This window comes from Carassius gibelio, chromosome B11 (assembly GCF_023724105.1).
Source record: "Carassius gibelio isolate Cgi1373 ecotype wild population from Czech Republic chromosome B11, carGib1.2-hapl.c, whole genome shotgun sequence".
NCBI classification, from domain to species: Eukaryota; Metazoa; Chordata; class Actinopteri; order Cypriniformes; family Cyprinidae; genus Carassius; species Carassius gibelio.
This window is the reverse complement of record NC_068406.1, coordinates 18,545,224-18,558,782: the sequence shown is the minus strand read 5'-3', so window position 1 is coordinate 18,558,782 and position 13,559 is coordinate 18,545,224. Positions and strand designations below refer to the sequence as shown.

Below are 13,559 nucleotides of genomic sequence, written 5' to 3'. Positions count from 1 at the left end.
TTTTGATCAAATAATGTATGTTGAGCATAAGATACTTCTTTCAAAAAAATACAAAATCTTAAGACCCCAAACTTTTGAATGGTAGCATGTATACATTTTTTATTTTTGTAGTTTTTCTTTTTTTTTCTGAGAGTGTTGTGAAAAGCTGTGCGTGAGTCTAGCAGCTCAGTAACAGAGTGCATGAAATAATGTGCATTGATTGAGTTCATGGTTTTAGGGGGGTCGTGGGGGGAGATGATGTGCAGTCTCAGTGTAATTATTTGCCCATATAGCACCAGCAAGAACGAGATTCAATAACACAGCAAGATGTTATTACATTTAAGCAATCATCAGAATTTGAAAAGTAGTTTTAGCTTTTAAATTGATTATATTTCGGTTCTCCCTCTCGTGCATGTATGCACAGGCGGCGATGTCATGCGTGGAGCGCTTTTAGAGGGTTTGCACAAGCCCTTGGCAACATACCAAAAGTCATGATCTGATTATGAAAGTGAATGCTCAAATTTAATTTTTATACAAAAGATGAAAGGAGTAATATTTCATCTAAGTTAACAACCCCCCCCCCCCCCCCCAACCCCACCGCCACCCATTCACACACACACACACACACACAATTCTGCCACTATGTGTCCTGCTTGGCAAGTATTATTAAACTTTTAATACATGTGGCTGTCATGCTCATGTCCTGTGCTCTGGTGTAGTGCAGATGAGGTGTACAGGCTTTATATAGATGTCTTTCCCACTGGCATCGGACTGTTTCTGCATCCAAAGTGACCTAGAAATGCCAAGCAGCGAGGCAGGGATGCCGGTCCTCTAGGGATCCTGGAGTCTGGTCTGGCGAGCCCTATCCCCGTGTCCCTAACCCCGCACATGTCCTCTCCTTCTGCACGACCATTTAGAGAAATGTCTCCTTGCCAGTTACAGCAGGTTACCGAAGGACAAACGCACATGTGCGCACACACACGAAGCAAGAAGATACATGGGTGTTCTGGGAAATGTGACTCTTTGCAACTCTCTGACCTAGTTGAGACCGTGAATAATTAATGAAAAAATTATCAACATAAAAATGAAGTAGTTTGGCTCTCAGAGTATTTCAGCATTAAGGCATGTTTGATCTGTTTATGTGCCAGAATTTCATCGGTCTTGTCCCGAATTCCTGGCAGATGTGATTTTCATTAATTAATTATCCTCAAATAACTCAATGAAGTACCAAAAAGCAGGGTATAGGATCAATTTGACAAAGTAAGGGAGGATATTATGAACCTTAACAGTTTGGCTTGTGTCCAGTATACTATCTACAACAGCTTCTTTTTACTTTTTCTTTTTTTCTGCATCATGGCCAAGCAGAATAAAAAATGTGATTATTTCTATATTATTTTCTTTTATTAATCTAATTATTCATTTAACATACTGTATGTATATATTTGTTATTATTTATATACACATTTTATACATCTATATAATAATATTTATAATAACTGTTAGCATTATGTTGTTGTTTTAAATGGATAGGAAGTTTGATCTCACGTAAAACAATAGAGATTTATTAATTACTTTTCTATACATTTTATGTAATCTATTTTGGCCTCTTGATTTGAAAGACGTATGTAGTGCTTAGGAAAATTAGCATAGAAATTAGCACTTAAGATCAGCACCATCTTAAACGAACTACTCACATACAGAAATGCCCATACAGACACACACATCCGCACAGCCATGACTCATTTGCCATAAAAGTAATTAAAACAAGGCGTCTCATTTACAAAGAAAGCTAGTCTTTTGTTACTTTGATGTAGCAGAGATGCTTTGGAGGAAAGACATTGATATGGAAGCTAGCTATTATCAAATGTGTATAAACAAAGATACCCCTCAGTAGGTTACATGTAGTTCAGTATAAACTTTCATGGCATTCGCCTGGATGGTGTGGCTTTTATTTGTTTGATCCATGTGCAGCTTTCATTCTGGAATATTCTGTTGTATCTCCTTCTGGGCTGACAAGTTCCACCCAATGCTTTAGAGTTCAGCACAACAGTGCAGTTTCTTTGTCCCCCAACATGTTTTATTGAGCAAAGTTTCTATGCTTTTGGATGGTTCAGGTCTAAAAATACCCAGGACTGTTCCCTGAGCTGGAGTTTGGAATTCATGTGTGATGGGAATTATGTTCAGCGGCCATTACTGCAGGTCTGGTTTCCTCTCAACTATATGAATTCATATGTACAAAAAGTCAGAAACTAAACAGATTTTAAGTCTTACAAGATTTAAGCACAACATAACACAATATTTTGTTTATGTATGAAGAGTCATTTGTTCAGTATAAGTTTCAAATTGCATCATAGTTCACAAATGATATGTTATTTATGTTTTTGATCAACTAAAAAGAACTGGTTGTTTTTGAATTCATACTGGCTCAAAACATTCATTTATTTGTTTGGTTCAATATAATATAACCTACCCATAAACATCTGTGTATGGCCCATAATCTTACATTGATGACGTTATTTGGGGCCCAAGTTCACGCAGTAGTGATTCATTTTGCGCTGTAGTGATTATTAGTCCTGCCACAATTCCCGCAGACCCAATCGCAAGCTCAAATAACTAATTAAAAGCAAAATTATTTGAAAAACAAACACTTAAACATAAATCACCGTGATGAGAACTGCTTAAAATGATGGAAACCATCTTCGTAAAAAAGTATTTGAAGTGTAATTTTGATTATTTCGTTTAGCTTACATCCTATTCGTTCAAATGGAGAGAGTGGGGTTTATGACCTATACTACTGCTAGCCACCAGATGGCGATCACATTTTTTTGGATTCATTTTTCAGGATGTATGTGGTACGCTTGATTTCATCCTGTAGATTCAGTAGTGATATATTTGTTATAAATAAGAACCTAATGCCACCTAGCTGACACGATTAGCGAAAGGTTTTTTATTTGTATTTTTTGCAGCACTTATTATAAACCAAGAGTAATTCTTTCTTCTCGCCTTTTTAATAATGGAACTTCAGTGAAAATCCAGGTACATTTCCATTTTCTCTTGATAGTCTGGGGTGGAGACAAAAGTAGCAAATGATTGTCGCCTAATGGGGAATTTGCACATACTGGCATGTAATGGAAAAACTCCAGACAGGGTTGCAAGCAGTGCAATGCGGCCCTATAGAACAATAACCTCCAGATGTCTGCTGCAGAGCTGCAGGCTGACTGATGCCCAAATGGGTTTCTTCTCAGCGGGGAGGGATGGGGAGCCAGCTGGCAGGGCTGGTTCTTCTGGAGCTACGGGAGCTCAGGGCAATCCAGGCAGCCATTTCACACATGCTGACTCCTGAATGCGCCCACACACACACACACACACACACACACATGAACGCAGGCATACGTAGCAGAACATTCCCTACATCTGCCGTGTGCCATCCCACAACACAACATGCTTGTTCTAGTTTATTCTTTCCTCACTGTCTGTTGTAATGGGTGCAGTGCTTGTTGCCCTACCAGAGGAATAAACCTTTTCATTAGGCATGCTGTTGTAAGTCTGTGCCTTTCATTGGTGCTGCTATGCTATGCTGCATCAGACCAGCCTGGATCTTCCTGTGCTGTTGGCTACACATTCGGAGGAATGCTTCTGCAGCGCCAGTGAGACCTGATTGAAAAATCAAGGTCTTTATCACAGCCTCCAATGTCCTGTTTGTCAGCAGGCAACCATTTTCTTTTATAGAAATGGAGTGAAAGACAGATCTAGAAGATGAATACCCTGCACTAATGAACAGATCTGTGAAGGGAGAGATTACCTAAATGTATTACTTCAGATTTATGTGCCCTCTAGAAGCTTGTTTTTTACAAGTTCTACAAGTGCACAAAATCACTTTCACAGACTTTTGCATTAAATGTTCGTTCCTGGTGGAATGACCTGCAAAAAAAATCAATCCAAGCAGTTGAGTCCTTAGACGTATAAAAAAAATGGACTAAAAACTCAACGATTCCATAATTATTTGACCCTCTAAAACTTGCACTCTATATCAAATTTTATAAAAAGAAAACTTGTACTCTATGCATTTTCTAACTGCTTGTTTTCTTAAAAAAAAAAAAAAACTAGCTTCTCTATTATTTTTTCTATTCTATCTGTTTTCTTTTTATTGATTATATAATTCTATTAACAAAACAAAAAAATCTTGGTACGTTTATTGCATTAGGCTAACTGAGACTTGTCTTAGCTCTTGCATATTGCTCTTTTGTTGATTTTGATTGCTTCCTTTGTCCTCATTTGTAAGTCACTTTGGATAAAAGTGGCTGCTAAATGACTAAATATAAATACAGTACATAAGAGTTTTTAAATGACATTGTGCCTATATAACCACCTTGGGTGTGCATTATTTTTCAGTAATTCAGTAGCCTGTCGTCAATTATTACTTACATCATGGAACCGTTGTTGCCAATAATGGACTTTTTTTTTAAAGATGCTGGTTTAATTTTTAACTTGGCAGTTTAGACACAGGAGCTTTCGAATGCTTCTCTTAATTTGTCTTTTGTCTGGGAGGATTATTTAGCCCTCACTGCTCAACTCGATTTCGCCTCAATCTCTTTTCCATTCTCCAGCCTCTTCTTTCTCTATTTCACCCTCTTATGCACACTAATTCCACCTGCCGCCCCCCGAAAGGTCTTGTTGCAGCCGCTCTCTGTTGCAGGAGCGGGTACCTACCTGTGAGCTTCATGGATGAGCAGAGCTGAGGCGGAAGTGATTTTATCAGTGCCTCACAGCTGCCCTCCTCGCTCATTCATCGGCTCCCTCCCTCCGCTACAATCCCTCCATTTTCCGAGCCCCTGCAGCCAGAGCCATCAAGCTGTGAAAAATTAAAACAAAAGAGGGAAAAAATACAATATGTTTGCTCAGATTTGCCTCACATCTGTTCGAGCTCTTCTGCCGACAAACCGTGTTTGTGAGACATTGATAGGCTGACCTGCCTACGCATGCTTGAGTTGGCAACCCCCGCCGGGGGACGCAAGACAGGCGGAGAGAGAGAGATAGAAGACTGGGATTCGGCTCGAAAATGCAGTGCCACAAACGTTGAGGTGTCAGGGGAAGAAACGGCAACACAGGATTACATGAAAAGCTGACAATTCAGAGATGAGCGCTAAAGACACTAAATAATCTGCAGGACCCCACGCACACACACACAATCAGCCCCTGTGACAAACGGTGCCTGTTTATTTGCTTCAGCCCTTTTCCTTGGCCTTTGGATGAATCAAGTAAGGGTCAGCGGCAGCTCTAGTTTTTCTTGTCTAAATTATTGATGTGGTATTTCATCAATCTTTTTCATTGGGCACCCATGAGGAAATGTCATGGTATGCGTCACTGTGGTATTGCTGTGTTATAAGGGCTGGTTTACAGAGGCCTTGACGTGATTTGTCATTTTGATTGGTCGTTTTAGCAGAAACCCCACAGCTATGTTTACGATCTCGACTCAGGGCTCAGGTGCGCACGTCCTGCTCCACAACTATTTTGTACCATTGCCTCGCAAATAATGAGTGATTAAAAGTATGTGCCCCTAGGGGTGTTTGTCTGTTCAGCCTGGTTGTTGTATGCATCTGATTGCTCTTTAATAACTCTGGAGACTTAAGAGTTCTCACTTTATTCAACTCTGTTTCAATGTTTCAGAGTGTTAATTTGAATGGTTTTGTAGTCTTATTGTATTGAAGTCTTTCATTTCGGGTGCGGGGGTTAAGTTGGGGAGGGGGTGTTCATTTAATTCATTAATTTTAGTCAGTTTGAATAAAAAACAATTAATTAATTAACTCGAACCCAACTTACCTAAACCAGCTTTATTAAGTATATTTATAATAATTATTATTATTTTCTTTTTTTGTTAATCGAAATAAAACAAAACAAAAATGTTAGATAAAAAAATTGTAGTATTAAAATAAAACTTATATATAAGTATAAGTAATATAAGTAAAACTTAATATATATATATATATATATATATATATATATATATATATATATATATATATATATAGTCTATTATAAATTATATTTTTTGTATATTTTAGTTTCTCATTTCTCCTAATTTAATTTGCTGTTTGAAAATAAATCATTTCTGATTTTCTTTTTGAATCATCATGTTCTTATTTATAGCATTATATTTAATTCTTTATTGTTGCTTTTTAAAATGCTGTCTCTGTGATAACAAGCTTCATGTGGAGTGTGCATATATGTTTCCACAGTTTGCTGGGGATGGTATTTATGGCGGATCCTCCCACAACCACTATCAAAATCCCAGGCTCATTATGTTTCCACGACAACACCAGCGAGGCTCGTCCAATGGGCTGCGGCGACAGAAGCGAGACTGGGTCATTCCACCAATCAACGTGCCTGAAAACTCCAGAGGACCCTTCCCTCAAGTTCTCGTCAGGGTCAGTAACGGCTACAGTTCACAGCTAACTCATAAAAAGCCTGAAAGCTTTAATTTTATTAAAGGCACAAGACATCTCCATTGCTTTTACTTAATAATCATACAGAATATTTTTACACATGCCACTTGGTTGTTAGTAAAACAGATATAACTTTCAGCCATGAATGAAAAGACTCAAGATCTTGGCAAGCTTTGTCTCTGAGAACAGACAGTTCCACAACTGAAGTTTCACTGTGTCCCTTCGAGACATAAAAGAACAAGTCTCTCTCAAGTCTCCACACAGAAGCTTTTACCAAGGCTTCGCACTTCTGAAAGACAGAGCTTTCCTCGCCACGTCTCTTGAACCGCAGAGAAACCTAAGAGGTTAAAAAGCAGTATCACAGGTGAACATTTTCAAGAGCTTTCTTTCAGACAGCTCTTCTGCGTCTGCCGCTGAGAGCCCTTCTAAGGTAAGAAGAGGACTTGTGCTCCCTCTCTGAGTCAAGGGTTGATGAGGAGGGGGCTCAGAGTTAGATTGGCACAGGGTATCAACATCTCTCATCCATCTCATGCTTCTACAAAGCCTCTGCTTAACTTTCTTCAGAATGAGATGAGGAATGAGGCTTTGAGGGATCTTTTCTATCATATCTACAGGGTTCACTGCTAGGTTAAATGTAAGGCATAACGTACAGTCAGGGTCCTGACCAACCCTGCTTTCACCGAAAACCAAGAACATAGTGCAAAAAATGCAAAAAATAAAAATAAAAAAAGACTTAAAGTTAGAAGGTTTATGGGCCATAGATGAAAAAGATTAATTGATCATTGTGGAATATAGAGTTTATTGGTCATTACACTGCATTATTTGGCCATTTAATGCCATTATTGACCAATGAGAATTCAGAACCAATCAGAAAGTATTTTAGAAAGCAGTGTATAAGAAGGGAAATTATGTGATTGAGGACCATAATGGAAGACTGTAACATAGTTGGTATGGCAGAAGGTACTTGAAATGTTGAAGAGGATGTGTTCTCATAAAGAGTTTTTATAGAAACCTGCACTAAAAAGTATCCGCCTCTGCAGTACTTTGAGGTGTGTTATCCATGCTTGAGCTTTTCTGGGGTTCTACAAGCTTAAGTTTGTGTTATCTGTCGTTCAGACTCCAGCCTGGCCTTAGCATTCTGTGGACTGTCCTCATAAACTCCCTCACGGCCACTTGTACCTCAGATTACACCCATGGATTACTACAATCTCTTCCCACCAATGCGCACGCAGACGCATGGACATCACTTTAAACCACCCATATGGAAAGATTAGAAAACCTGTAAAAAAAGCATGGAATCCGTTTGAGGGGAGTTTTGATAACCCTTCTCACCTCTAGCCTTAAATGTTTGGCTTTAGAGACCCAGGTCTGTGGGTGTGTGGAGCTGACATGTTATGCTTGTTGGCTATTTTCAGGCAATAAAAGATTACCTGCTGCAGCCAATGCCAAGCAAATCCACACTTTGCAAAAGCAGATTATTCTGTACAGAAATAATAATAAAAAAATAAATAAAAAAGGCTTCTTTTCAGGTCTCTGGATTTTACTTTACATAGAGAATTCGTAATTTGAGGCTTACATTTCGTATCAAAAAACCCATCCTTTATGCATTTCTGAACAGTTTCTATAATGTAGAAGAAGTCTTGTAGTACCAAGGACATGATGTAACACACAGAACCTTGAATTACATCTATACATTTGCATGCCATTTTGAAATACATATCTGAGCCCATTTCGCTCAGCAAGAGCCTAGCCTGACCCATTTTTTCAGCTCCCAAAATTTCTGCTTATTTCTCACAGAATTAATCAATACACTTTTGAATCTCATAGGTGTAATTATACAACCAGCAAATTGTGTTATTAAGATTAAAGGGATACTTCACCCAAAAATTTTAATTTGATGTTTATTTGCTTACCCCTAGGGCATCCAAAATGTAGGTGACTTTGTTTCTTCAGTAGAACACAAACTGAGAGTTTTAACTCAAACCGTTGTAGTCTGTCAGTCATATAATGGAAGTAAATGGGACTCACGGCTTTGAGAGTAAAAAAAAAAACATACACAAACAAAACTAAATTAAACCCTGCGGCTTGTGACGATACATTGATGTGTAAATAATAATAATACATTTTATTTATAATGCGCCTTTCACATGCTCAAAGCGCTAGAAAAGACACAAAACGATCAGTGTGTGCAAGAAACTGAACAGTATTTAAATTCTCATTCTTGAGAAAATATATTTATTAAAAGTCTAAATATATATATATATATATATATATATATATATATATATATATATATATATATATATATATATATATATATTCTTGCAGGGATTAAGAATCTCTGCTCTAGTGTCTAATTACCTCTATCAAACAGTTGTCACTTTCTCTGCCTATTGTCTAGAGACGCACAGCACCAAAGGACAAGAATGAGTTTCATTGACATGAATAAAAGCAAAGCAGCATTTATTCTTGTTTACATTTTCTACATCCCCAATTACCTACGAAATTCGAATTCCAATAAACAATACATCCCCCCCAACACACGCACACAAAATGAAAGCGGTGAATTCTTAATTTACTGACTAGCTCGAATCAATTTCCATTCTCCCATATTGGTCCATTAGCTCCGAGGGGAGATAGGGAAGCTCAGTGCACCTGGCCAGCTCTAGTATTCACATTCTCTGTGTCCTATTATTTGGTGAGCAGAGCTGGGGCTTTGACGTCGCATGGATGATTTAGAAAACGAACTGCAAAGGGGTATGTGCGCTAATGCTGCTAATGGCTGCTTCTGCCTGACAATGGAGCTCGATGATACCTGGACCTGAGCTTGGAGAAAAGAAATAGACAGGGATCATCATTCTAACCTGCTTGTTTTTCAGCATGTGTGTGTGTCCATCATATTTTTAAAATATTTCTTAGATGCTATTCAGGTGTGTAACAACGTGAGAGTGAAGAACGGATGACAGAATTTTTATTTCGGAGGAAAGTGTTCCCTTAAGCACAGGCTGGGAGAACAAAGACTTGGCCAAAATGTTTATGCAATTTTGTCATATATGCAATCTAAACAGGTTTGCAGCAAACTCCTTGGGCATACCAATGAAAGACAGAAGTTTAGTTATTCTGTTTTGACGGGAGTCAAGATATCTGAGGGCGATCACCCACACAAAGGAGACATCAAGCTCTAATCTAAGCGGCTTGCTATGTGATTACATGTCTCTACCTCAAGCAAAAAATCCAGTGTGGTAGAAGCATAATTAGATCTCATGGAATGCTCCTTGACTAAAACTGGCAGTCATACATAGCCTATAGCATTACAGCTAGTGTAAGTGTCCTGGTGGGGCGCTTCTATTACCGCCTAACTTAATCAGAGGCAGTAAAAGCATGGGTCAGAGGGTAACATATTCACTTGAGTGGAGAGTTTGAATGATCGTTATTTCTCACGCTGGCCTTGAATAACTCTGCGGTTAAATAAGCAAGACGTATAGTACGCTACTTGTCATGTGAAACTTTGCACAAGTGTTAGAAAGTTCACTCACTGAGTACCGAACTTCCTTGAATGTGGGCCCACACGATTTCAGCTTCAAGAACCTGCGCTAAATGGCTTGATGCAGCGGCTTGCTTGCGTGTGTGAGCATTTGTGTGTGGGTGTGCGTAATTTTAACTTAGAGTATAATATTGTAATGTGAATGTTGATCGTTTCTGTTACGCTAAGAAGGTATTGTGTGGTAATTTATCCTGTGAGAAAATTGCACTACCAAATGCCTGTCACTGACCTCCCTCATGTTTCTACTGCCCACACAATCCTCATATTTGTATGCAATATGTTTCATGTTAGAGGCTTATGTTCTTTACATATGTGGACATTTGTATCTTTGACAGAAGTATATTTATCACTGGCACCTGTATTATACTGTATGCACTGCCATATGTATTATATAGTAGTGTATGCATTCAGTACCTCAGTGACCCAAATTCATTTACCAAAATGATTAGTGTAACTAGGGATGCATTGATCCAATACTCAGGATCAGTATCGGCTCCGATACCGGCATTTTCTGTGGATCGGTAGAGGTCAAACAAGACCGATCCAAATCCGATATTGTGTCTATCGTATATTATATATGTATAAATTATTCATGTATTTTACAACAATACAAAGAGCAATGTGTAACATTTTACCAGATTTTAGACATATTCACTTTTATTTGTAAATAAAATATTTCACCAGATTTTATAAATCTATTGTGCACCCTTGTTTTTCTAGAGTATCTTTTGCTGCTGAACTATCCACTAGCCTAGTTTATAATATTATTTTTGTCATAGATTGTGATTATATATATTTTTTTCATTTGTTATTTTTCATTCAAATTAAGTTGTTTATATGTAGTAGATGGTATCGTTGCATCCCTAAGTGTAACACAGATCACACTACATGGAGTGCTGTATCCTGTAATGAATTGCACTAGACTTGACCTTTTCCAGGATGATGGATGAACCCGGAAATAATAGCTGCTGACTTCCAAATTCCAAATAATGACTTTGTACAAAACTGGATAAAATGCTAAATGATCATTTTTTTTATTATTATTTTCTTTAATGTACATCACGTATTGTGCATTTAACCATATACACTGTTCACCAAGGTTGCATTTATTTGATTAAAACAGTAAAATATTGTGAAATATTATTGTATTTATATTTTTTTAATAAATACTATTATTTATAATATTGAAGTATTATTATATATTATATTTAATATTTTATTTAAAATAACTATATATTCAAATGTAACTTATTCCTCTGATGGCAAAGCAAAATTTTCAGCATAATTACGTCAGTCTTTAGTTTCGCATGATTAAAATTCATTCTAATATGCTGATTTGCTTCTTAATTAACATTTCTTGTTATTATCAATTTTGAAATTGGTTGTACTGCTTAATATTTTTGTTCAGAAACTTTTGCAAATGGAAAGTTCAACATTTATTTTATTTGAAATCGAAGTTTCTTGTAACATTGTAAATGTTTTTACTGTCACTTTTGATCAATTAAATGCATCCTTGCTGGATTAAAAAAAAAATTCTGACACCAAACTTTTTAAATGGCAGTATACACTTCATAGTAGTATGTCATTCCCAACATTATGGAGGGTTTGTTGTGAAAACATTATTTTTATTTTGTGGCTCAAAAAAACTATAAATTTCTCCCAAGAGATACTAAAAGCCATTTGGAGGCTTATAATGCTAAACCAACACCCCATTAACCAGTGGCATCATTATGCCATGATTCGCTCCATCCCCCTTATTAAGTCCCTCTCTCATCTGCATCTTTGGCTCCTTCTTTATTCTCTATCCCTCCCTGCTTCGCCAGCGTGCTTGACATTTCTCTCTGCATCCATTCTTCATGCTATATGTGCATGTGTTTATAAGAGCATGGAGTGGAGAGAAAGAGACAAAGTGAAAAGATGGGCGAGGTGGATAGCTGCAGATAGCACGGTAGAAAAAGTGCAGAAGCAGCACAACAGCATCGCCTCTTCTCCCGCAGTCGTGTAGAGGTTGTCTAATTACCCGGCCCCCCTTTTTACGCCGCTGGCCCACCTCTTAGCTTGTACCCTGGGATTTGTCCATTGTGCTTTTCAATAGACACAGCGTGATTGGACTGAAAGCAGTCATTAGCCTGTGCCACTGTCTCTGGGGTCCTTGCGCATTTATAGAGGGAGAGAAAAAGAGAGTCTCATGCCTAGAAGAATACAGTTGGACTCTACTAGGGAATACATAAAGGCTCTATTTGTACTGTTCGCCCATTGTGCTGACTTTGGGAAATTAACGTCATTGTTGATATGTGGAAAAACTCCCATAATTCCATGAGTATTCAGCTATTCAGCAGCCAGCTATTTTAATTGCAAAGCTAATGCAGTAATTGCATTTGTGATTCAATTCTTTGCACCCATTAATATTAATTTTCCTCCTAATTATCTCATTTCAACACCATTCTGTTCCCCTCTTCGCAGTTGGGAAAAGGTTTTGGTGGAGCGTATGTAAATACGGTTCATGCCATTACAGATTGTAAGAGTTCTATTCAAAAGCTGTGATGCACGACTCTATGACTGTCTTATTGATTTCTCAGCATTAATAAGACTTTAAGGCACATGCTGTGTGCACTTAAGTTGGATCGCGGGTCCGGCAGCTCACGTCTCTAGTGGCGCGGGAGTCCCTCACCGCACCCTTCCAGGACCCACGAGGACACCAGTGTGCATGCATGGGGAAGAGACCGGTCTGCCGAGGAGAGGCGCGTTGGGCTTTTAAACAGTGGTGGTGATGAGGCTCCATTTCCTTCAGGTGTGCCCCATCACACCCCGCCAGCCCTGACTCGTCCAGCGCCCCTCCTCACACACACCCACTCCAGTCGGAAGCCTGGTGAAGGGCGGCGATTTAGGATGGAGTGCCGATGACAATCGGTGAGGAGGCAGCTGACTCGTCACAATATATATATATATATATATATATATATATATATATATATATATATATATATATATATATATTAGGGGTGTCACGATTCTCCAAATCCTCGATTCGATTGCATTTTCGATTCTAAGGTCACGGTTCGATTCGATTCTCGATTTTTACATTTATTCTCTTTAAAGCACAGATTGTCATTTTTCAAACTAGACTTTTATGTAATATAATATCTGACCTTTGTTTGCAATGTACCACATTACACTGTCAAATTTAAAACTTTTATTAAAAACATAATGTAACAACTTATATCTTTAGTCAATTGAAAACTTAAAATAAACTGCCATCCAGTTTCTCTTTTGTAAGTGCAGTCACAAAAGATGACATTCAAGTTCATAACAAAACAAACAAAAACAATAAAAAATGACTAAACTAACCTTCAAATATTACGATGTATCTATTTTAAAGATTAAAGATAAAACGCTTGTTAAACACTTCACTGTCATTCATTTAGATTTATATATATATATATATATATATATATATATATTATGTATGTATGTACAGTATGTGTGTGTGTGTGTGTGTGTGCATCATTACAGTCTGTAAAATATGTGTATCTCTTATTACAAGACTGCAACACTAGCAATCAGAAGAATTCCAGTTAATCAAGTATCTACAA

At 37.7% G+C, this 13,559-nt stretch overlaps 1 protein-coding gene across 1 annotated transcript in view; it reads left to right on the top strand.

Annotated features, from left to right (window-relative positions):
• Nucleotides 1–13,559, top strand: part of LOC127967721 (cadherin-4-like) — a 188,889-nt gene that overhangs the window by 121,664 nt on the left and 53,666 nt on the right. Inside the window, exon 5 of the mRNA XM_052568361.1 lies at nucleotides 6,216–6,404. Within this exon, the coding sequence (XP_052424321.1) occupies nucleotides 6,216–6,404 (189 nt within the window). The remainder of the gene's footprint in view (nucleotides 1–6,215; nucleotides 6,405–13,559) is intronic.